This window comes from Podarcis gaigeae (genome assembly GCF_964106915.1).
Source record: "Podarcis gaigeae genome assembly, chromosome: 4".
In the NCBI taxonomy this organism is placed as follows: Eukaryota; Metazoa; Chordata; class Lepidosauria; order Squamata; family Lacertidae; genus Podarcis; species Podarcis gaigeae.
Window position 1 is genome coordinate 65,581,900 of NC_139677.1, and position 25,891 is coordinate 65,607,790.

General features: G+C 42.0%; 1 protein-coding gene across 2 annotated transcripts; it reads right to left on the reverse strand.

Moving 5' to 3' along the window:
- Positions 1–417: 417 nt before the first annotated feature.
- Positions 418–25,846, reverse strand: VGLL3 (vestigial like family member 3). Of its 2 annotated transcripts, none has more exons than XM_083737309.1 (4): positions 25,364–25,846; positions 13,221–13,467; positions 8,703–9,206; positions 418–2,595 (listed from the first exon to the last, which is right to left on the reverse strand). In XM_083737309.1, exons 1-4 carry the CDS (start codon positions 25,499–25,501, stop codon positions 2,552–2,554), a joined length of 933 nt encoding a protein of 310 aa, XP_083593435.1. In that variant the 5' UTR covers positions 25,502–25,846; the 3' UTR covers positions 418–2,551. The 2 variants fall into 2 exon arrangements, with proteins under 2 accessions (XP_083593435.1, XP_083593436.1); XM_083737310.1 differs by lacking the exon at positions 25,364–25,846 and adding an exon at positions 24,228–24,342.
- Between the last annotated feature and the right edge of the window lie 45 nt (positions 25,847–25,891).

Sequence of the window (25,891 nt, forward strand, 5' to 3'; positions counted from 1 at the left end):
AGGGAGACACTGATCTGGAAGAGGAGGAGAAGTGGTCAGGAGGTGCACAACCCATAACACTCACTCAGAAATCCTAATGCACCCATAGGCACAACTGTAAAAAAAAAAGGCTGGCAACTCCTGCATTACACATACTTGAAATGAGCAGAGTGTAATTTATTTTATTTTTTGTAATAACCATCATCCCAAAGAAACTGAAGAAAAAGACTGCACACAACAAGGAGCTTTTGTTTTATTTATCCAATCAGGAGGAACATTCCCTGCACTGGAATTTCCTTCAAGTTGAAGCAGCAGTTTGTAGCACTTAGGGCTCATCCAGACTTCCTTTTGTGCTGTGCTTTCCAGATACAGTTATGTGCTTTAAAGCTCTGTGTCCAGTGTGTGTGTGTGTGTGTGTGTGTGTGTGTGTGTGTGTTTCCCAGCTCTTTCTCTGGGAAAACCCACATTTTACCACTGAATTGGAGCAAATGGTAATCTGTGGAAAACCCAATTGCTGTTGGCTCTGATTCAGCGGTATAATGTGGGTTTTCACGGGGAAAGCACCAGGTCAAAAAACAAACAAGCAAAACCAATGTTCAGACACAGAAATTTAAAGGCTGGAGCCATGCCTAGAAATGTGGCACAAGCAGAAGTCTAGACGAGCCCTAATAAGTCATGTTTGCATTCATGCTGCTTCATGTACCTGCTTTAGACCTCAGACTACTGAAGAATCTCACCACAGGTTTGACTTTAGCACATATTCTAGAAATGTCTTGCTGATTATGGATCCATAGGCAAATTCGGTTTAGCCAATGACTTCCTAATTTATTTGCATTGAAGAGTAATGAAGCCGGCACTCAATGGACTGCCAGCTGACACCAGATTGTGGGAAATGAGTAGCTTTATTCCAGGATTTGAAAATACTGAGTTTTTTTGAATATACAAAGTTTTCGCACCAAAAAGGGGCCAATTCAGAAAAAAGCCATTGGTGCAAAAGCCATTGGTGGAAAGGTCCCCCCACGACCTATAAATACTTGCAAAATATGCTTCAGACTCTATAATTCCTGTTAGATTTTTTTCCTCATCACAAGAATGGTTCATTGGAAATATCACCCCCCCCCAAAAAAAAACCCAACTCAGCCCAATAATAGTATGTTTGGTTATAAGCTAGGTAATTAATAGTCTTGATAACTATTTGTGTGCCCCATTGATATTCAATGATTTTTTTCAGTGAAGATTCTGTTTCTATGAACAGCATAGTAGCTAACGGGCCAAAAAAATGGCCCTAGCTATGCTACAAGGTGCTATCCCCAGAACTGTGGCACCAGCGAAAGCTTACTGTGCTGTGTTCATGCTTGTACTCAGACAACTGTACTAGTGTCTTTGTGGAAGGCATGCTCCATAGACCAGTGCAATTGTTGGCTAGCTCTGGTCTGGATCCAAAGAATGGTATGGGTAGGGAAAGATCTTCTAAATCAGTCTACCCTTCAAGAGGAAAACAGTGAAAAATTAAATGGTGCACACAGTCCCTTGAACACACCTAAACTTGCTCTTGGAATCCCACTCTATGTTCTAGCAGGTTATAGGTGGAGGTTGGCAGGAAAGTTGGGTATGTACCTCAAGCAACAAGGTGCTACATCTCTCTTCAGCTACTGTCATGTTAACACTGCAGCTGAGATTAATTTAAAGGCTCAAGGCTACCCATCTGTTTAGGATTTCAGTTAAAAGCGTCTGTACTTCATTGTTTCAGCAACATATTCTTATCAGGTACCCAGTTCAAAGTTGTCATCAGAAGCAGCAAAGCAAATAGTCACTTTTCAACGAAAGATCACTGCCGTAGACACTGTTTTACATTTGAACAATTGCTTAAGCGAAAGGCAAAGTACATTCAAGATCTTGTGGGGTTGTTATATATGGGGGATTGAACCGTTTGATCATGACAAGATACTTCAGGTCACAACAACAAAATCTCATACAACCACATCAGACATTTAAAAACCTATGCATTTCAAAAGATTTGCCAGTGCGTCTCTGAGAGCAAGTTCTTTAAAACAGAACTTAAAATTTTCAAAACTTTAAATTTTAAAAAATACATTGTTCTAAAATAGCCCACCAGTGCTGATGCAAACTTTCTGTATTTCTACAAAAATAGATGCATAAAGAACTACAAAAACTGCATTCCTGAAGGAGGACTCTAGGTCAAAGCTAGGTCTCTCCTGACAGTCAAAGGTATGCGTTAGTATATAGACAATGGCACACATCTAAGCAAAACACTGTTAAAAGGAGCATAGAGAAGTTAGATTGGAGAAATGCTTTAGCAGGCTCAGATGACAAATGATATACAAAAGAAAGGTTTTCAATTTTTTTCTTAATGTCCTGGGACTTTAAAATGACCTTCTGGAGGTAAAGGCTCCATCCAAAAAACATATGGCTGGTTTGCTCATCATCTGCTTAGTATAATGTTTATTGCCACTGTGAAGAAACAGTAAAACATAATAATACTGTAGTATCTCCTTCACAAGATGGGAACTCTTTTAACACTGGTTACTGGTAAAATCCATTTTTTGGTACTTCAGAACCATGATGTCTCCTTACTTTTGTCCTGATGTTGGATGCCTATTTTGAAAGGGAAGAGGAAATAAGTTTAAACTTGCATTGTTTGAGTGGCTTAATTTGATTAATCAGTCATCATCTTACATCCCACCTTTCTCTCACCATGAAACCTAAGGCAACATACACGTGGTTCCCAGGTGGTCACCCATCCAGGCATTGCCCATACCTGCTTAGCTTCAGTTGGGTGGTGGCCTCAGGCACCATCAGATCATACTCTGGGACAAAAGTTAATTACACCTGTGATAGGCTGTACTGTAGTTGACTCCCTGCTCCCCGTCCAATTTCAATAAGTAGTACTAGACTCAAAACATATTGATTTAAATTATATGACATAAACATCCATTTGGTTTCATTAAGAAATGACATTTATGTGCCTGAGATGCATCATAATTTTCAGTTTAAAGTAGTCTGAAAGAAGAAGAACTGCATGTACATTCACCCCACTTTTGCTTCTGGTACACACACTTGGCAGATTTTTGCATTATTTCTGAAGCCTGCACTGCCTGCTTGACCAGAGGTGAGAGTAGGATAAAATCTGGCCAACGACTGACCATTAGGCTAAGTGAAGTGGCCACCTCAGATCCTGAGGGACAAGGACTGAATAGAGATGCACTGGCCACACATCCTCCAAAGGACCTGCTTTTCTACATGGAATGAAGAGGGGCTTCAGCATGTCTTTCACCTCAAGGAGCAAAATGTATTTGGACAGCCCTAATAAGAGAAGAACCCCTTCAGAAATGTGCCTTTCAAACCACTTTTGCCTCCCCGCCCCCCATTATTTTTAGTTGTTGCAAACATAAAAACATATAGAAGAATAAAACAGTAAATGAATACAAAATGTAATATAAAAGGCTGCCCAATGCAATAAAAAATTGAAAGAGCCAATGAAAAACAAGCAACTTCCTAAATGCATTAAAAAAATTAAAATAACGGTAGCTTCCCCAAAAACTTTACCAAAAAGATGAATCCACTAACAATCACTGAAAATTTTCAGCAAAGAGACAACTGAAAGAGCCAAGACAATTATCTGTTCCATCTTAATAAATTAAACATAAATATTTCTGTGATATTATTATGAAAAAATGGGTACCTTTTTGTAAGGTTTTGGAACATACAAGTTCCTTGATAATGTCCAACCTTATACTGATCTCAACCTGCTGTAACAATATTTCTTTATGACCTTTATCTTTGGTCTATTTTGCCTTTTAATAAAATAAGTTATTAAAAACATTTATGTGAAATTAAAGATTATGCTAAAGTTCCTGCACTAAAGGGGGTGGGATGGGAACACTCTTGAAATTACTTACTGTTGAATCATTTCCTTATGCTTTTGTGGAACTGGCCCAGATTAATTTATGTGTAGTTTTGTAATCTTTTCACATCAACAAAGCTATGTAAGGCTATTCATATCTGGCCTGCTGCATCCTCAGTTAATGAATATGTCCTTCTCAGGAGCTAGGAGTAATCTAGCCAGTGATTCTTGAGAGCAAATTCGTAGTCTTAAAAGACACAATTTACTTTTTCCCCTCATTAATGCTCAGTGATATAGATAGATATAGATAGATAGATGATAGATATAGATAGATGATAGATGATAGATGATAGATGATTGATAGATGATAGATAGATAGATAGAGATATATGCATGGAATCTTGTCCCTGATAATGTTAGTTTTCATTTTCAATCATTATGGATGTAGGTAAATAGAGATTTTGCTGTATTGATGCAGACGCAAAAGAAAACTTTGCCACTTGTGAATGTTGGGTGTGGGGAGATGAGTCTGGAGCAGCTGCTTCAGTCAGAAATGTGTGTGTGAATTCTCCCTGAGCCCCAGTGTTTATTCAATGGTTACAGATCTTTTTTGTAGACTGTGGAAATCCCTTCCCCCAGGCAGTGTTCCATGAGTGGACATAACATTTCAAAGCTCTCTATGAGTCATCACAATTGCATATAACATCTACATGCAAGCTCTGTTGGGATTAGGGCAATGAACACGGTAAGGAGCACTTAAACACCACTAGCCCCAGTCCAATGGGCAGGGGTGGTAGAACTTTTAGTTCAACGTCTAAAGAGCCACAAGTTCCTCTTCTTCCACCATCTTTCCATCCCTAAAGGATTAATAAAAAGTAATTAATTCCACCATCTTTCCATCCCTAAAGGATTAATAAAAAGGAACTTGTCACTGTTTTACATATGTGGGAAAAGCCTACCCTGAGTTCAAATAAATGCAAGCTAATTGATTAATATACGGCATGCTATAATATGGTCATTATCATTTATGTTTGTGTTCAGGTAAACCTGAAGTCAGTACTGCATGCATAATTAAATGTTACGCATGCAGTTATGGACTGGATCCATCATTGACGATGCATCCTCAGTTTTGACCCCTGTAGCCAAGCTCTGAAACGGAAAAGCTGGACCAGGCCATTAGCATTCTATTCTTATAACAATAAAATTAGAGCCATCCCTCCCTCAATCCCCATCCCAAAATATTAATTCATTTCCTTCCTACTTTCACTTACCCATGAACAAAATGCAGCCCCTTTCAGGGTTTTTGAGCATTTCCTTTTTAAAAATAAATCTTAAATAAAAAATAAGATTCCTTATTCAGCCTTGGACAGACAATCCAATTGTCTAGACAACAAAGAATACTGGAATTGCTATCAGATGCACCTTTATGTTGCCTTCTATGACAAGAGTCACAGACAGCTGAAATTTGCTCATAAATACACCTTGCCAAAAGGCAGACCCCATGAAGGGGCTAACAATTGCTCCTAGTCATAGCGGACGATCAGTTTACAACCTGGAGCATGAAATTTAATTACTCTTGTGTCATCTGTACAGCTGCAAACATAATTAATGGCCATAAAATTGCCCAGATCTTTTAAGGATTCGGTTGTGCTGTTTTTTCTTAATTTCCCGAGGCAGCAAAAGCAGCACTGTTTTACTCTCTCCCCGATAAAGGAGAATGTGAGAATGAAGCTTGCTAGGTTGTAGCAGTTAGTACAAGAATGTGAGACAGGGCATTTGCACTGCCCCATTCTCTGAAACTCAAATCCAAAGAACCTTCTAAAAGAAACGGACTATCATCTAATGCTATGTGAATGGTACAACTTTTATATGATGTATACTTGTGAGATCCATCTACTGTACTATTTCCCATATAAACTCTTATATTAAACCTGCAAACAGTAATGTCAGACTTGTATGGAAAAAACCGGGTGGGTTTCCTATCCTTGATGGCAAAAACTGCAGTCTGAAAATTGGAACAACAGTTTTATTTTTAAGTACAGGAAAATCAATTTAAGATGTAGCATTGCTTGCTAAGGTCTGTAGTCTGCTACTCTATATTAACATGCAAAGGCAAACAAGAATTACACATTATATGTGAGCCTCGATCTTTTGGCCAATCTACCCTTGGCTTAAGCATCACTTGAACTAGGTCCTAACCCAGTAAGTTTAGCCTGAGGTTCTGCCACTTCTCCACACCAGATCTGGGAGAAGTAGAATAAGCAACTTTTTTCAGATCCATGGCTGGCAGGGCTCACTGTAGTTGAATGAGCTATGCAGTTGTATGGGCCAGTACTATAAAGTTATTTCATGGAACATGTGCCCCTTTTTCCCCAATTCACTTTTCAGGTCAGCAATGACTGCTTTGCCCTTTGATACAGTTGAGTTATACTAGTGTTCTCCGCTAGATGTGTAAAAAGACAGGCACAAGTGCTCAAACACTCTGGGAGATGTACAAGGTTCTTTGGATGCCACCCTGTGGACCTCCCATGGAGGGGGCACATGGAGATGATGATCACAGGATCTGAGGTGGTTTGTGTGAGGAGATGTGGTCCTTGAGCATATTGGGCTCCTGAGATGCAAAAAGCTTTGCAAGTCAAAACCAGCTGCAACCTCACCTGTCACATATCATAACAGTGATAACTAAGTAAATGAAATGTCTCAACTCAAAGGCAGTATGATGCTGAATACCCGCTGCTGGGAGACAAACAGCAGGACAGGCCTTTACCCCTTCTATCAATAAGGAGTGATTTAGAGATTACTGCCTACGCCAAGTAAGGCCTTTGATTTAACCTGACTGCTTGGGATCTTCAGATTTTTTGTGGTAATGACATCTCCCTTGAAGACAAAGATATCTGAATGAAAGTTGATACACATTCAAGACACGGCTCCAGCGTGACTCTAAATCCATTTTAGGATGGCTGTGTATCATACTTTATAGAGGATGGCTCTGTTTGAAGGGCTGTCAGAGGTCAGTCCTCATGAAGGAGTCCTCTATTTAATGTGTGAGGAACTTCTGGCCCTCCAAATGCTGCTGAACTACAACTGGGGCTGATGAGAGTTGTAGTTCAGCAACACCAGGAGGACCAAAGGTTCCCCATTCCTGCTCCATTTGAAGGGCTGTCTGTCTATTCATGTCACATTTAAAGGTAAAGAACCAATAGATTGGTAACTTATTTCTCATCAACAGTTAGTATCCAGACAGGAGACTGAGCAGGCAAAATGATCACCTGACCACAGTCTTTCCCAGATGTATTTTATTTCTATTATTAGTATTTATACATAAAACCAGTATAGGTAAAGGTAAATGTGGTGGCACTGTGGTCTAAACCACTGAGCCTCTTGGGCTTGCTGATCAGGTCAGCAGTTCAAATCCACACAACGGGGTGAGCGCTGATTGCTCTGTTCAAACTTCTGCCAACCTAGCAGTTCAAAAGCATACCAGTGCATGTAGGTAAATAGGTACTGCTACAGTGGGAAGGTAAACAGCATTTCCATACGCTCTGGTTTTCATCATGGTGTTCCACTGTGCCAGAGGTGGTTTAGTCATGCTGGCCACATGACCCAGAAAGCTGTCTGTGAACAAATGCTGGCTCCCTTGGCCTGAAGCAAGATGAGCCCCATTGTCACCTTTGACTGGACATAACTGTCCAGGGATCCTTTACCTTTTTTTACCCAAATCCAGTAAATGCAAATCTGTGTCGTCTTTTTTGGTGATGCATAGCTTCTTTTTTTAGTAATACACAAGTGGCCACTTTAATCTATTTTCAAGGGACCATGAAACATAATGCATGAGAGAGAGAATGAATATTGAATTACCACAAGGTAACGTGATATGTATACTTAATATGCAATTCTTTGTGCTTCAAATGCTAGCTAGACCTGCTGGGATGTCTGCAGCAGGGTAATGGATGAGACCAGATGTCACTCCAATGGTACAAAGTTTCTGGGTCCTGAGTATGGAGCTCACAGGGAAAAACTTTTGTCTTCCAATTCAGAGAGCATCTCAAAGCACTGAAATTAGATTGTATAGGTGTGGCAGAGCCGCATCTATAAAAGTAATTTGAGAAAAAGTGTTTTGTGCTTGGAATAAATTTATTTGGAAGACTGCCCCGTAGAATGACAGCTTTCTTTTATGCTGGGTTGTTTTGGGGAAGTTTTATACATAACATTTGGGTTGGATTTTGAAAAACACTTTATGATCTCTTGGGTCCACATTGAGTGAATTCAGAACATCTCATTCTCAAACAGGATTGAGTAAGAAACCAGATTCATCACAGGCTTACAGAAAGAAGAATCCTAAGTTTGTCTAATTTGAAAAAGGGAACAAGGAAGGGTATGTAGAACTGCAAAACAAGTAAGCCAGTATCTGGTTCCTACTGACTTTATATAATAACAGGATGTTTGTGGTTAAACTTCTGCTACAAACAATAGAGCTCTGAACCTTGGGATTGTTTGCCTGTATTAAGTGTGTTATATATTTTGTCTGCTTTATGATTTCAGTGGAAGTAGAGAACTAATTCTTCAAGATCATCATTGCAAATCTTAGCATTCTTGCAACTTCAACCCTTTCTAACTACATCAGGGATTCATATCTAACAGATCAGGTGAAAGAATCAGGGTGGGGAGCTTGTGACCCCCTCAGTTGGTCTTGGACTATAACTCACCATGGTGGCTGATGGGAGATGGGGGCCCAGCAACATCTGCAGTGCCACAGTCCCCGCCCCCCCCCGAATTAGTGGAGGTCTTGAGAATTTGCTTGGTTACATCATATGTTTCCTAAAATATGAACCACGTAAAAGAGAAAGCTGCAGCTTACCTGCGTCAAACCCAAAAGTTGGCACAATGTCAACTGTTCCATGGAAGGCTCCTGCCCATGCTGAGGTAGCACTGGTGACAGCAGTAGGATCTGTCTTTGTTGCATCACACTGTGGCGGAGGAATCTTGCCTGCGCAAACTGAAGGCATCAGCAAAGATCTGTACCGTGGGTCAAGGTGCGAAGTTGGGTGGTGATGATGATGCATGTGTGCATGAGGATGGTGGCGGTGCATGTATACATCATGCATGTGTCCATATGAAGGGCTCACCTGAGATGCTAATGGATAATGCCAAGATTCTGGCATACTCGGCGGAGGAGGTGGAGCAGTCTGATGCAGAGTATGTCCTGGCCAGCTGCTGGGATCTGCTGCTGAGAAGGTGCCTGGTGCAGTAACAGGAAAGTCATGATGAACTCCACTTAAGCATGGTGGAGGTGGAGTTTGATAAGAACTGGTCCAAAACGAGGCTGGGAAACCACTCCTCTGGCTTGCGATTGTTGCATTCTCTTTTAAAAGAAACATCAAAATGATGATAAATTCTTCCATGGATCTTGAATAATAAACAGCTTTGCTAACATGAATAAAGAAACAAACGTAAGTTCCATAGACAACTATTTAAAAATGTTAATGAAAGCACAAGCAGCTGGACCCTGCCAGAAACCCTTCTTCGTGTGCCTCCTCAATCTAAAGCTTAGAGGACAACTAGGAGAAAGAAAGCCTTTTTGGTGGTGGCCCCCTGACTATGGAATGCTCTCCCTAGGGAAGCTGACATGGTTAAAACTTTTATGTTCTTCCAGGCCTTTTTAAGATATATGTTTAATTCACAGTGGCAGTCATCATATATGCATTTAAGGGCTATTTAAGTTCTTTGCTATACAGCAGTTTATTGTTTTGGTTTCATTGTGCTGCTTTTCTTTTGGGGTTTCTGTGTTGTTCGTCTCTTAAGTTTGTTGTGGATTTATTGTGTATGGTTTTTTTCTATTTTATTAAAATTCTTTTTAGACCCTAGGGATCACCAAAAAGGGCGTAAGTAACTGGCCACTTTAGTGTCTAATCAGCAAATTTTTAAATGTGTTTGGAAATATAACAACACAGTTGATTTTAGAACTAAGCAGATTGCAATTCAAGCACAGCTCAAGTCCAATGCCTTTATATTATGAAATCACATACTTTAAATCCCATCTTTCTAAGGAGTGGTAAATGATCCTACTATGTAATGATAGTGCTGGCAGAGATACTACTAGTATTTTTGCCCAAACCTTGATTTGAAATAAAGTAGAAAGGAAGATGCTTTGGGGAAAATAAGGGAAGCTAGAGATGTTGCCATGGAAGAATATGCCTATAGCTGATGTGAGGAAATAAAGTCACAGAAATATCACAAAAATAAGAACATTTCAGTGGGATGTTTATCAGACCCACCCATGTCTATCTGTCTGTCTATCTATCGATCTATCGATAGATAATTTGTTTTATTAAGCTAAAGAGCTTTCATATCTAATAAATTACAATTTTCAATGGATTTCCTCGTTATCCTTTTATTTTTATTTTTTTTTAAATAAGACTTCAATTTTAACAAAAGTTAATTAACTGTACATCAGAAAATATACATGTGCCCCACTGAGGCCCTTGCTGTATGTATCCCAGTAGAGAGCTGTGCAGGGACCAACTTAAGCATTCTATGCAGAACCTATCACACCTGAGTTCAATAGAACTCCAAGATGCCCTGAAGAAAAACCTTATCTAGCCCAGTGTACTTTCTGATGAGGGTGGCTCAGCAGAAGACGAAGGCTTTGGAAGGAGAACTGCAGAAAGGGAAGCAACACAGTCAAATCCATTTCTCCTATCCTTCGGGAACTCTGGAGACCGTAAGTTTGCCTTCGCATGTAACTGATGGGAAATGGTGTTCAGTGTCCAAGAGATAAAAGTGCACTCCTCTGTTCTGTGCTAAATGTGCATGGAGAATGTTAGGTCTGTAGAGCTTTAGAATAACATTCTTGAATATTTGTGAAATGTCATCATGCTTCCACACCCAATTCATAAACATTTCACCTCTTGCACAACCAAATTCTTGGAGACAACTTCTTAATCTCTTTTGGTTGTTGTTTTTAAACAAAAAACCTCAGAATTTTGGCACTCCTTATCTGGTGAGGTGATCTCTTGCCATTTTTACTTATATATTTTTTAATTTCTCAGAAATCATCTCCTCTCTGGTGAGAGTCGCCTGAGAATTACATTAGGATGGCTAGTTAGGATGCTAAAGCAGAGGTGGCAGTAGGTAAATCTGCATCTACCAGTAGATCTCTATGTAACTGCAGTAAATCGGAAAGGATTTATCACTCCTAATTGTTAAGCAGTAGCAGCAACAAAATGGCACACTCATTGTACTGCCAATATTAAAAATATGGGATAGCTAGGAGCAGAGTTTTGTATGGAAGGATGGTGAGTTCTGTTCAGTTCCTTCACTCAGTAGCAGAAAACATGGCCAGGCTGCAGGGCTTATCTGACGTCCCTTCTGGACAGCGATTGCGGAAGATGGTGGAAAAACAGGTTTTTACACAGAGGCTGGATGACCATCTGTCAGGAATTCTTTATTTGTGATTCCTGCATTGCATGGGGTTGGACAAGATGACCCTTGGTGTCCCCTTTCAACTCAACAATTCTGTGTTGTGTACTGAGATGAGAAGGGGTGAGGCAGCAGAGAGATTGGCACAGTGCAAACACACCAGCAGGAACAGCAGATTAGCTCCTCTGGCACATTTGCACCCTGCCAACCTCACTCCTGCTCTCTAGCCCTGGATGCAGCAGTGTCTTGGCTGGGTGGGACAAGGTCAGGTATGCAGTTTGTAGCCCCATCATGCCACCCACTATTGCCTATCCTCCTATTAGCTGTCACCAAGGTCAGAATTCTTCCATTCTAAGCATAAAGAACTTAAGGGTGGATCATGGGGTTTTAGTAAACAAAAAACAAACAAACCCCTAAATGGATTCAATATGCCTGCAATCTGCCTACACTTGCACTAAAGATATCCAGAGGAGTGCAATTCCTTCTCAAAGCTATTCAACAATGTAATAGTTCAGCTGTAAATGCAGGACACAATCATTTCAGGCATTAAGTGTTCATATGTCCTTTGATTTCGGTTTTGAGATTTCAATAAAGTGCTTAACTGACTTGATAATATTGATATTGTTTAGACCCATTTTGGTAGTATTCGGTTGCTTGGAGAAAACCAAATACATCCCAACTATCACTCCCATTTCATTTTCCAGTTTTCATTAATTCTGTAATACTAAGCAATCCCATCTGTCTGGAACGGCCAGCTCTTTCCGAAGTCATGATGCTTATCCACCCACCAAACTATATAGCATGATGATAAGATAGCAATTCCTGCATTGTCACACTATAATATCTTGCAGGAAAGTGACATTTTAAAGGTGTGAATCTTAAGAATTTTCCACATGGCAACCTCCCATTCTCTGAGACTAATTCTGTAACGTGAGAGTTGCACTCAACGCAACACATAAAATCCACAAACATAGGATCTTCCTGTAGGTTTTATTATTACCAATTGGGAGCCCCATATTTCTGCTCTGAAGATTTGAAAAGTGGAGCTGGACAAAGGGGGGCAGGTAACATGTCTGGTACCTGCATGGTTTCCCCATTGCTCTAGTTACAGTTGGGAGGGACAATTCAGAAAGGTAAAATAGCATCGGAGAAGCGGGTTTTGCACTCTCTCCAAGTACTATTTCTCTAGTTATCAAAGCCACTGCATGAGACTGCTAGTTAAGAAAAAGAACAGAAGAAAATGCTAGTTACAGATTTCCTGCATCACATCTCTTTTCATGGTGAAAGGTAGGAGCTGGTTTCAACCACACAGTTCCACTAGCGGGAGCCAATGCAAGACGTCAGAATAGCACACAGGAGGAGAGTGCAAAGGGGTTCCCCCCCCCATTGGCTCTAGAAGGGTTAGGACAGGCATGTCCAAAGTCTGTTAATTTGGCCCCCTGGCCAGTTTTATCTGGCCCCTGTGGCAGTTCACTTATTGGGGTCAAACCCTAAAAAAGCTCAACAAGTTCAATTCTTTAAAAAGCTCAATAACTTTGGTCGGCCCTCACGCATGTTCACTTCATCAATCCGGCCCTCTTTGAAAAAAGTTTGGGCACCCCTGGGTTAAGAGAATCACTATAACAGCATGCAGGAGGAGAGGGGAGATTGTTTCATCTGATAAGGAAAAATGCTTACACTAGTGGAACAATCATAATAGTGGGATGTTGAATTCCTCTCTAATTTTCCCCAGGAATTTCCAAATTTTGCATGTGGCTAATCAGACTGCATGGGTCACACTGGTTTTTGCAGGTCAGATTTTTGTGTATCTGTGTCCTGCAGTCCAGGTGTTGTATGGCAACCTAATCTTTAAAAAGAATGTATACCTGAAGGCGTATATAAAACCCAACGTGTGTGCTCAGAAAACCAAAGGAATAAAGTAAATGAGATGTAACCAAGTTTTGCTTATAAACCTTACCTCTCCATAGCCCTGTCTTGCTTTTTGAAATGGCAGTCTCTGGGCTGAAGCGACTAGCTTGGTTTAAAGCTCTTGAGAAGTGTTCATCCACTACTGACCCAATATCACCCTGAAAGTAAGTGAAAAGGACGCAGCGAGAGTTAAGGTACTCCATATCAGTAGGCTGGTCTTTCTCATCTTCCTCTTGTTTATTAGGAAGGGTCGCTTCCAGAGATTCCTGCATCTTGCTGTATACAGCTAGCTTACTCTGGTATAAGGGGGAAAAACAGAAAGAAAGAGAGTAAGATAACTTCAAGTACAGACAAACAAACATGCATTTAACATATGACAATGGAGATACATTTTGCATTATTATACATTTACTTGTAGCCAGCCCTATCTATTCTGTAAGTGCCTGCCACAGAGAATGGTCATTCATATTGTGTCATATAGGAATGAAGATAAGTAGAAATGCAGACCAAATGAAATTAACTGACCTAACAAACACCACCAAGATTAATGCACAAATCAAAACATAATCCCTTCCATTATTCAGTGGCCAGATATTCATAGAATCATAAACTGACAGGTTGAAAGGCACCCTTGGGGTCATCTTGTCCAAACCCCTGTAATGCAGGAATCTCAATATGTTTTTGAGGACAACTCCCATAATGCCTCAGCACTGGCCATTCTGGCCAAGCTAATGGGAGTTGTAGTCTAACTAAAACTTGATGGCTCAGCATTGACTATGCTTGTATTTTACCAACAGAGTTGTGCTGGTTCTTGTTTTAAATGACTCAAGTGGCTCAAGTTCATGCTGTTATGGTGCAGGCCTATGCACACCTATCTGGCAGCTTTGCATTGAACTCAGCAGGAGTTCCTCGTGATAACCATGCTTTTAATGGTATTACATTGTTCCTCAATCAGCCATCTGATGAATTATTACTCTTGTTCAAGTGATGGATTTTCCCAACCCTAACTTATGAGCGGAAAGCGTTATAAAAAATTCCAGCTTTATAATTCAGTTTTAGACATTCTTCACTATCCTCCACTTGTCATAGCTTTCCTGGGCTTAGTTATCATTTGTGGAGGAGGATGCTACACATAGATGTGGGTAGCAGAATCGAGCCATTTGTGAGCGGGGAGAGGGGGAGTTTAAGCATTGCCAAAGATACAAAACAAATCTGTGCTCTTCCCTCATTCAAGCAAATGCTGCATTTTTTTACATAACACCAACTTATAAAAACATTGCATATAAAAGATGATTAAATGTGATGAGATTGCTGTGAGATAAACAAACCCTTTTAAAGTTCATAAGAGGGGGGGGGGGAGAAACATAATTAAAACCAATGTTGGATGATGAAAGCCTCTGCGTATCTCTCCACAATTTTTCTGTCAAATCAAACGAAAATGTCAAAATAAATTAAGTGTGAAGATCAATTTTACATGGAACATATTTTTCAGATGTTCCATGTTACGAATGTTTTCCAAGAAGCCCAGATCCACACCCCTCTGGCAGTGAGCATCCCTTTGTGCCCAGCATGGGGGAGAGAAGGGAACGGGTGTGATTGTTGGCTGCATGGCCAGTGGCTGTTCATCTTAGGGTACAATTGCCAGCCATGCCACCTGCTATGGAGGCCTCAGCATTTGGCTGACTTGCTCATGCAGAGCTAGTTGGCTGGGGGACCAGGACACATACACCAAAGTGGAGGCTCCTCTGCTTTGGTCTCCACCTGATTCTTGTCTTACCTCCTCTCCCACTCTGCTATCATATGTCAATTATCCAGGGCTATTAGTTCCCCTTTCTCATATGAACTTGTTGTGCATATATTTTGGTTCATGGCAGTTTGTGCTTTTATTTCTTAACTGTGACAACTGGCACTTAAGCATTAGACACAGACCATAGTTTGGGAAGTAAGGGGCTTCCAGGAACTGGCAAACGGATGGACCCCCCTCCTTGGTGGTGGCAGGCAGCAGGAATGGCTCACATGGTATGTTTGTTTTAAGTCACTCCACCCCCCAGTAATTTCCCCTTTATTTGCAGAAGGAGTTGTTATTAGCATCAGATTGTCCCTGCTTGCATTACACCATCCTCAGGCACTCTGCAATCAAAAAGGTTGCAGGTTTTTAACTCAGCTCTCTGTGGGCTTATTATCCACACTTACCTTTCATCCACTGGTACAGCCTGTGCTTTAAAGCTCAGGGTCCGAGCACTCTCTTCCCCTCTGGAGCTTCCCCCTTGAAAATCTACTCTTTAATGCTCAATCGGAGCAAATGTTAGTCCGTGGAAATACCAAACCGACATTCGCTCCGATTGAGCAAGTTTTCACAGGGAAAGCTCTGGAGCAAAATGGGGGGGGGGGCAGTGGGACACGGAGCTTGAAGGTGCCGACCTGTGCCTGGAAAGAGTGGGGCAAAAGGTATGTATGGATAAGCCCTTAGTGTTTCCCATTCTTCCCCTTCACCCTTTGTGCAGCACAATGTTTGCCACCATTCTTAGGCTCTCATAGAAGTAGTCTGTTAAATAGCATTTAACCCAGGCTTTTCCATCCTAGTACTGCCTAGATGTTTGGGGCTGCAAACTGCCATAGGACCTAGTCAGCACATCATGCTGCCTGCAACTGATGGGAGTTGTAGTTCAAGAACATGGGCACATGAGCAGCTGGGATAATGGATCTGAGGATGTGGGAGAGTATGCAAAAGAGGAAGAGTCCAGCGTTTTATAACTTTCACTTATTTCATTTCCTTCAGCTCAGCAGCATCACAATGACCCATATTCAAAAGTTAGTATTTTCACTTTCTTAGAAATACCACATTGTTACTCACATCACAATAGAACAGGGTGAGCAACCACAGCCCTGGGGGCAAAATGTAGCTCTTCCTCCAGGCCCCTTGGTACTCACACCCCACCCCCAGTTTACACACCCTCTTACATGGCAAACTGTGTCATATATTAGCAATATATTAGCAAAAACAACGGGAAGAAAATTGCTTTGCAGTGTTCACTGTCATACATTATCATCTCTATTTTTCATCATGGGCCAGTTTGGGTGTCGTTACACTCCCTGCAAATGTAACAGTTTGACTGCCCTTTGCAGATTTCATTTTATTGTTATTGTATTCCGTTTGAGTTTTCAGCTTATTGAGATCATTTTCAAATGGCAAACCAGGAAAATTTACATGTGGAGGGTAGGCCAAGGGGACAATGTGGAAACTTGTTCCTGGGATCCAGATGCTACTGCCTTGCTAGCGTTTGTATATAGTAGGTGGAATTCAGGAAATTAAAACTCATATCCAGAGCTGCTGCTCTGTGCAGGAATGCTCTTCGTTTCATGGTCAAGGCTCTCTCACTGCATTTGCATTTCAATCTTTCCTGTTTCTCATCCCAAGAGTTATTGCTGAAAGTTATTTTGGTTAATTTTAGAAAATGAAGCTGAATCTTTGATATTCCTATTTTATCCTGTGATGCTAACACTTTACCAGCCTAGTGGCAAACTTTCTCTACATACATAGAATGTGTATAAAGAGTACTACTTGATATACATTTTCAAGCAACAGAAACCAAATGAATTCCACCCCGTCCCCATAAGTTTTCACAATAGGACAATTCCTAAGACATCTCTTTAGGCTTCAGCGTTGTTCATGTTATGAAGTTAGATTTTTGTTGGCAGCCTTCAAGAGATGGGAAAATCCTAGACATAAAATAAATTTTACTAACCCTTTTAAAGCAAATTATTCCTTATGGTCCTCTTCCAAAGCACCTTGATGTGAGTACATACTAAGGCTTCTCCATTCATTTCAATGAATAAATTGACTAAAATGAATGGAGAAGCCTTTGCACACGTGAGAGTTCTGAGAGTGCATTTCATAGGATGGCTGCTATTGCAACCCGTGCCATTTGACCAGTACTAACAGATGACCCTTTGTCAGCAAAGTGGCAACAATACTGCAGAGCCAACATTGCTCTAAGCATAACCATGCATCATCTGTGGCATGAACCATAATAGCAGCAGGGCACGCCATGTTGCATAGCAGAAATAAGCAAAGCCATCTTGCAAAGATGCCACAGAGCAAAACTAGGAATTATTCCCCCATAGGTCTCTCTGCCATCACTAAACACAGCCTCACTGGTACAACGCCTTACAAAAACAGACCAAAGATCTATGTAGCCTGCCAGGCAATAATCGTCGCCTGTTTTGGTTCCTCACTGACTCCGAACCTCAAGGTATTTAGGCATCATGACTGGTAGCAAGTGACAGCCCAATTCACCATGAATTTGTCTAATTCCCTTTCAAAACCATCAAAGTTGGTGACCATCACAATGCTTGTGGTAACAAATTCCAAAATTTAACTGTGTGTATTTGACTGATCAGCTTCACTGGAAGACTCCATGTCTTGATATTGTGGGACGGCAAGAAAAACATATGCCCATGGTCTCTATTACTCATCTTTTTTCTAAACTACAAAGCACCAGACTATGTTACCTCCCCTTGCAGAAGAGTAGCTCATAGAATTGCACAGTTGGAAAGGATCCCAGGGGTCATCTAGTCCAACCCCCTTCAATGCAGCTATTTCCTGGCACCTGCTACATTATTCTTTTAAACTGGAGATGGAAACTGGCACCTTCTACATGCAAAACATGCCCTCTTGCACTGAGATGCAGTCCATCCCCATATTATAAAGATATCCTGGGGCTTTTGAAAACAGATCCCCATAAGCTTTAAAGCCTTTCCAGTGATGAAAAATAGGACAAGCTCAATTTGCAGCCCCAATAAAATGAACTGAGTAATAAAAGGACAAGAACAAGTGTGTGTGTGTGTGTGTGTGTGTGTGTGTGTGTGTGTGTAAAGAGAAAGACATTTACAAATAGTGATGTACAAATTGCATGTCGAATGCAATCACCCTGAAAATTCCTAAATCAGTGCATTCACATAACTCACACAACTGAGAATTTTAAACTACAACCTTTTTTCAAACTGTGTGACATATTTCATAAAGGAGGCATTTAATGCCATCATATCTGGAAACAAAAAAATACAGGTTTTAGCCTATTGTGGTTCTCAGCTCTTGGAAAGCTCTTAAACCTAGCAGAAGTTTCCATGAACTGAGGGGGGAGCAGTATTTGATGATTTGCCTTCCCTTTTGCAGCCCACTGTGCCCACCAGAAATCTGCTCCAGAATGTTGGAAGGCCCTCTGGAGCACTGCAGGAGGTGACCGGGGTGGGGGCAGTGATAAAAGAAAGGTGTGATTTGCAAAAACTCTCTTCCTCCCACCTCTCATTTACGGAAGCCTCCACTAAAGGAAAGAGCCCTCCAAGAGCAGACCAGTTATATACATAACTGGATATAACCAAGTGATGTTTTTGTTTACAGTTTCAGATTATTCTCTTGCCACTGCTTGGATCAATGCTTATAAAACTTTGTAGGGATGAGGTGAAGTGTCAGAAATTGTTGAAGACATAACTGGATATCGGCAGCAAAGTTTAAAGCACACTTCCTGTGAGTGTTGATATGAATAAATTCGCATTGGTATGAAAAGGATGGTCAGGCCACAGGCCAAATGTGTCTGGTTCAGTGCTGATGTCCATCTGCTGGTGATTGCAAATGTTTGGCTCTCCTCTAACATCTTTTCTCCTTCCTTTCTCCACCTACAGCAGCATCCCCCAACCCCTCATCCCCTTCCCACCAATTAAATGCAGCCTGTGCATTTAAAATATCACCTGGTTAGCAGGCATGACAAGTAAGTAAATACGGGGATATGGAACAAGATATTCTAAGTACAGCATATGACATAATCTAGTGCAATTTAGTCACTGCCTATTTTCCATAGGCAGCAATGGCCAACCCCGGTAAGTAGCAGGTAAGCAGTAGGGTTGGCCATTGCTGCCTATGGGAAATGAATGCCAGTTTCTTTCCAATCTATCATAAGAACCATCCTAATAAGCATGCAAAAGGAATTACCATCAACCCCACCCAGTATAGCTAATAATCGGGGGTGATGGGTGCTATAGTCAAACAACATTAGGAGGGCCACAGGTTGTCCATCTAGGGCATGCTGCAGTCTAAAGGTGTACACTTCACCATACCAGTGGTTCAGTGGGAAAATATCTAAACACATGCTGAAGCATCCCAATTGAAATCAGTGGGATCTGAAAGTTCACTTTGGCGTGATCAAGGCTAAAGTAGTGAGTAATCTATTGTACAATTTTAGTTCAGAAAACATCAGCTTGTTGCAATATTCATGATTAAATTATAATTAACAGAAAATGAATTTGGAATTCTTTTCCCATTGTATTTTGTCAACACCAAAAGCAGAACAGACTAGACAGAGCCAAGGGGAAAGGGGAAAAAATGAAACAGTCTAAATCTGTTGTTTATGTTAGGATTTATGTAAGCCATGGTTGGGGTTATTAACATTCTATTTTATTTTTTATTTATAATTTTCATTTATATAAATTATAACAATTATTTAACCATGGTTTTAATATTTTCAAGTTTTGACTCCCTTTCCCCTCTTTCTGCGGTTCCTTACATTTATTTTCATCCTTTCCTGCATACTTCAAATTGCTTTTAATCATCTGTTCTCATAGGTAGAGGTAAAGGAACCCCTGACCATTAGGTCCAGTCATGGCCGACTCTGGGGTTGCGGCGCTCATCTCACTTTATTGGCTGAGGGACCTGGTGTACAGCTTCTGGGTCATGTGGCCAGCATGACGAAGCCGCTTCTGGCAAACCAGAGCAGCGCATGGAAACGCGATTTACCTTCCCGCCGGAGCGGTACCTATTTATCTACTTGCACTTTGACATGCTTTTGAACTGCTAGGTTGGCAGGAGCAGAGACCGAGCAACAGGAGCTCACCCCATTGCGGGGATTCGAACCACCGACCTTCTGATCGGCAAGTCCTAGGCTCTGTGATTTAACCCACAGCGCCACCCACGTCCCATATATATATCATATATGTGTTTAAAACTGCAGGTTTTCACGATAATCCTGCCAATGTCTTGATCAGTTTACAGTTTGTTTGTAAATACTCAATAAACCACTTCCATTCCTTTCTAAAATGTTTGTTGTCTTGATTTCTTATTCTTCCAGTAAGTTTTGCTATATCTGCATACTCCACTAGTTTCTGTATCCAATCTACTTTTGTTGGGACCTCTATATCCTTCCACTTTGGGGCAAATAACATTTTTGCAGCTATAGTCACATCCATAAATAAATTTCTATATTGGTTGGGTAGTTCTAATCCTATAATTCTCAAAAGAAAAGCTTCTGGCTTTTTTTACTAATGTTATCTTAAACATCTTTTTCAGTTGATTATATATCATCATTTCCCAGTAAGCTTTAACAAGATCACCACATGTGAAAAAGGTGTCTTCTTTCTCTTTACATTTCCAACACTTATTTGACTTTGATTTATACATTTTTGCCAATCTACTAGGTGTTATATACCATTTACATAGCATGTTCATATGATTTTGACTTAAACCATAACATGCTGTAAATTTTATATCTGTATTCTATAATCGCTTCGATTTCCATATTATGCCTTATATCTATTGCCCAGTCTATCACTGAAGATTTCACTTGTTCGTCCTTTGTCTCCCAACCCAAGAGCATCTTGTACATTTTAGACATCACTTTAACATTACAATTTAACATGTCTCTAATTGTGATAGTTGTTCCCCAAACCCCCACTTCATATCCTTTCTAAATATTTCATTCAAATGATGCTGTTCCTGGTAAATCCTTAAACTCTTTTAATTTAAATTCTCTACCCTCCTCTCTTAGCAAATTTCTATAAGTTGCCCAACTTTCCGGCATATTTTTCTTTTTCACTGCTATGGCTTCAAAAGGTGAAAGCCAAAGTGGTGTTTTAGTTTCCAATAAAAAAATTGTATTTGTCCCATATTCTATACAAATTTTTCCTAATTATATGGTTTGTAAAACCTTTATGTACTTTCACCTTTTCATACCACAAATAAGCGTGCCAACCAAAAATATTTTCGTGACCTTCCAAATCTGGGGTTGTTATTGTTTTAGGGTTTGTTTGTTTTTTGCCTGCTACGGGCTTATAAAGTATTACATAGGCAAACAAATATTCCAAATCCCCTAAAATATCACTGGCTGTGTCTTCTGAATTTTATTGACTCCAAATGTTGCCATTCTAGAACCATCAAGCGTGCAAAGATAAAGGAAGTGTGATTGTTTTTACAATTTTTAGTCTTAGACCAAAGATTCCCCAGACACATTTCCCTGCATGTCCACTTCCATTAAAATCTATGCACATGCACCTGTGAAACAGATGACCAGCACAGTTGGTGAAGCTCTGAGATGCCCGTCACCTGTTTGAAGGATAGGCTAGATTCGGTCTTCTCCCTAGAAGGAACCAGTGCTTGAAAACCTCACTGTGCTGATGCCATCAGGGATGTATATTGGACTGAGTCAGAACATACCAGCATACAGCCATAGGTGCCATACACGGAAGATTTTTACAGTGTGCAGCAAAAGCTGCGAGGAATGTGACCCAGCAAAGAAAACAGTATGTGGAAGCTGCTCCAGGCACATTACCTCTGCTAGATAGCAGTGAGAGTTGGGGTTCTTATCAATGTTATGCAATATCAGAGCTATTACCCTCAGGTTTTATTAAATCAGAAATCCATAAATACATGAAAAGAGCATAATCACCTCTTTACAAACTTGCCAGCTTGGAAATATAAAAAGGGGGGGGGAGGAGAACATGCCAAACAGAAGTAAAGTATTTCCTAAACTAAACTGTGTTCAGACAATGAAGCATACCTGTGTCCAGGTTGTCAACAATTAAAGTTAATCACTGTTTTCTTATCGCTTTTAAGATTCATATAGGAAAAAATGAAATAAAAACCCAAGGAGAAAAGATCAAGGCAGGAAAACATAGGGACAGTGGCATATAGAATAATTTAGATCTAACAATTTGCTAACAAAGAAATTTACTTGCTTAAATATATGCTACACTCTAGGACTCAGTAGTCTCCTAAAAAGAAAGCGACTTCTTAATTTTTAAAATACATAGATGAAAAAAGATGCTCAAAACCTGGAACTGTAAAATGAAAAAGTAGAGATGAAGAAATTTAAGGTATATAAACCCTAAATTTTCCACTGCCACGCTGCATTTCCAAATATGATAGCAAACTGGAGCATCTGTCGTATTTGATCTCTTAGCAAATAATACTTGAAATTGTGGAATGCTTAAATAGTAAAACTACAAATCAGTAAAATGGTTTCAGTTGCAACTGTAATAACCCAGATTGCAAAATAAACTTCAGTATACTTCAATGATGATGGTGATGGGAAGACATCCCAAATTCTACACGCTCTTACTGTCCATGTATAATGGACCTGAAAAAGTTAGCCAAGCATTGCTCAAACTGCCTTGGCAATGAATAAAGAGGAAATAATAAACTTGAAAAAGGGATTTTGTATTTTAGCCCATATTTGTGTCTCCCAGGCAAGCTGGTATTAAGGGTCACTTCCCATGTACGGAGAAAACAATTTTTGTGGATAATAATGATAAAACCTTATGGAATGCAGCAACAACCAAAAAATGTATTCTCAGATGACTGCATTGGGGCCAAGTCAATATTAGTCCCACTTCACCCACGCACAAGCATAGTCTAAAAATGCTGTCAGCCTGATAAGAATTTCCTGATTTACTTTGTTACATCAGATTCTTAAGTTAAAGGGTAAAAACAGCCCTTGCCGCTTTACTAGAAGAACAAGATGTTTGACTGTCTTTAAACAACAACAACCCTCTTCGCCTTCAGATCTGCAAAAGAACTTAGTACTTTAAAACAGCACTGTAACAAAAAAGAGAGTATTGGGGCTTGTTTTATCAAGTGAGGTGTCCTGAACACCAATTAGACATACTGTGCAACTTTGTGAATGTTTACTCAGAAGTAAGTTATACTGTGTTCAGTAGGACATAGTACATGTGTTCAGGATTGCAGCCATAGTAATAATATGCAGAACGTACAACTAGGCCATTGTTATAGTTAATTACAATGAATTATGCTTGGTATAGAAATAACACTGTTTACACTCACAAAGCAATGCTCTCAATTAAAAACCCAAATGAAGCAATTAAAACAGTAAAGGTTGCAATCCTATACAAGCTTAACTCCCAATGAAGTTAATAGGGCTTACTTTTGAGTTGACCTGTGTAGGATTACTGAAAGATTTGTGGCACCTCAAGGTAACAGATTTGTTGCAGCATAAGTTTTTTTATAGGAGAGTCCACTTTATCAGATACGTCTGATAAAGAGGACTTTCTTCAGTTCACAAAAGTGTAAACCCAAATTAATCTGGTAGTCGTAAAGTACCACAAAACTCTTCTGTTGTACCTTTTGCTCCAACATACAGACCCATTTAACTCACTGCAATTACGAAAATGACTTTCTGGCTATGCTCTTGAACGGGGCAACACCTACAACTGACCAGGATAGCAAGTTTAAGGAGCGTACATTTACTTGGAAGTAAACCCTTACATACCACAATCCCAAATTACATTGTATGGACAGAAAGATCTCCCTCCAAAGCAAGTGTGTTCCGAGTATGTCTGTTAGAATCAACGAGACTAACTCCCAAACAAACAGATCTCGCAATCCATCCCATTGTACTTAGAAATAAGTTCCACTGAAAGCAATGGAGCTTGCTTTCGAAAGCATACCTTCAGAAGTCAAGAGTACAAATGCAATCTTCCTTAAGGACACCATCCCAGCATTAATTCAGAATTCGGGGGGTGGGAACCAGATGAGCAAAACCAAGGTGCGATGATCCAGCGCCCCAAACGTGTCTGCGCCCAGCGATCTCGTCGGACGCCATGCATAAGTAACGCGGACGAGCTCTCTCCTCCGCTTTCCCGTGGGCAACTTTGGCCAGGACTCAGCCCTGCGCGATCTTTTCTAGGAGCGGGGCCGAGCGCCGGGGCTGCCCTGGCCCTCGGGTGCCGGAGGACGGGCGCAGGCGGCCGAGGAGAAGCGCTTCCTGCTTACCTGGCGCGGCTCTCGCAAGCTGAGTGGCTGTCGAGAAAGCGAGCCCCGCAAGGGTCCGGCCACAGAGTCGGGGCAACCCCAGTCACTCGGCGGGAATCCGCCAAAGGACATACACTCCAGACCCTGGGGTCCAAAGCCGACTCAAGTATATTCACACGCACGCCCAACTTCCCCCTCTCGCGCGCGCTTTTAAGACGCACAGACACGCGTCGTCGAGGTCCAGACGTTCACCTCTCTCATTGCCGCCTTTCCCCTCCCAGACCCACTTCCGCACAGTCACGAGCAAAGGAGGTAACTCGCCAGAGGGGGCAATCTTGCGGGCACCACCGTCGAAGAAGTCTGTTTCTGCTATCTGAGTTTCTGGAAAGCGCCAAGAAACTTCCGCGTCAGATCCTAAGGTGACTTGGAGCGCCTCTGCTGCTGCTTTCAGGGAGCGGGAGGTCGTGAAAACCCGCTCCGTCTAGGTCCCAGTCGCCGCCTGGCATCTCACGCCCCACACCCCTGACCCCCCAGGTGTGCTTTCTGTTCATAGGCCGGCGCGCCTGACATTCCCCCCTCGGCTGGGGCTCGGTCCCCCTCTCCGCCACCCCGCCCAGGTACACACACACACACACACACGTGGTGGCAAACAGCCCCGATGCCTTGTCTGTCACAAGTAGTGACAGGCAGTGTGTGCCGCACCCAAGGGAATGTCTGTGCCTGCGACGTGGGAGAGACAAAGCGGGCGTCTGTGCGAGAAAGAGCGGGTGACCGTGAAGAAGGACATAAACATTCCCAAGATACGAGGAGTGACGCACATCGACGTTTATGTCAACACTCGCTTAGAGGCACAAATACCGGTACTCAAGGCACAGGTCGTCGCACGCGCTTAAGACATCGCGCATGCTGGAGCCTCGTTCACACGTGCATCACCCCTGACTGCTGCATCCGTCACTCGCACATACTGAAGTCAGGGCCATGCATGAGCTGGCTCGCAAGTATGTCAGGTTCATCACAGACACGTGTGAAACCAGCGGGAGAGTCGCCCGGAGAAGCGGCTGGCTTCATCCCAACTGAGCCGTCCCGTCTGGTCTTCTCCCACCCCGCTCCTAGAATGGAGCTTGTCCCGCCTTCTGCGCGTCCGGCGAGGGTCTCACCTGCTGGCTGTGCGCGAAGGGCGGCGCAGGAAAGGCGCCGGGGGCGGCGGGACCCGCAGCTACGGCGCCGGGCAGCTTGAGCTGGGGCGGGCAGCACGTCGCCTGCGGCTGGTGCCTCACCACGTCGGAGCAGCTCATGGCAGGGACCGGCTAATACCAGCGTCCGGAGAAGCGGGAGCCGAGCCTTCCAGCCGCCGGTGCCGGTCGCCGCGCTGCCTTCTCCCATCCACGCTCGGGCGCGGAGCCTCGGGCTGCGGAGGCCAGTGGCGGAGGCGCCGTCATCTTTGGGAGTCTCGGGGAGCCGCCGCGGCGTTTAAATAGAAGCCGGGTTGCCTTGGGCGGAGGAGGCAGCGCAGCCCGGGGAGGCAAAGCAGGGGCAGCACGCCTCCGCCGCCCTGATTATCATAGACACAATGAGGGACTGTCGCGCTCTGCCAATAGCTGCCCGGGCGCGGGGGAGCCGCGGCCCAACTTGGCAAACTCCGCCCCGCCGCCTTCCGATTGGCTCAAAGTTGGTGTCCGGACAGA

What these genes read in the sequence shown, in the direction of transcription:
- VGLL3 (XM_083737309.1), bottom strand. Translation starts at nt 25,501, where the DNA reads ATGAGCTGCTCCGACGTGGTGAGGCACCAGCCGCAGGCGACGTGCTGC. An exon ending in CAAGACAGGGCTATGGAGAG is followed by an intron (nt 9,207 to 13,220) that starts GTAAGGTTTATA and finishes TTCTTTTAAAAG; the next exon opens with AGAATGCAACAATCGCAAGC. An exon ending in AACTTTTGGGTTTGACGCAG is followed by an intron (nt 2,596 to 8,702) that starts GTAAGCTGCAGC and finishes CTTTCAAAATAG; the next exon opens with GCATCCAACATCAGGACAAA.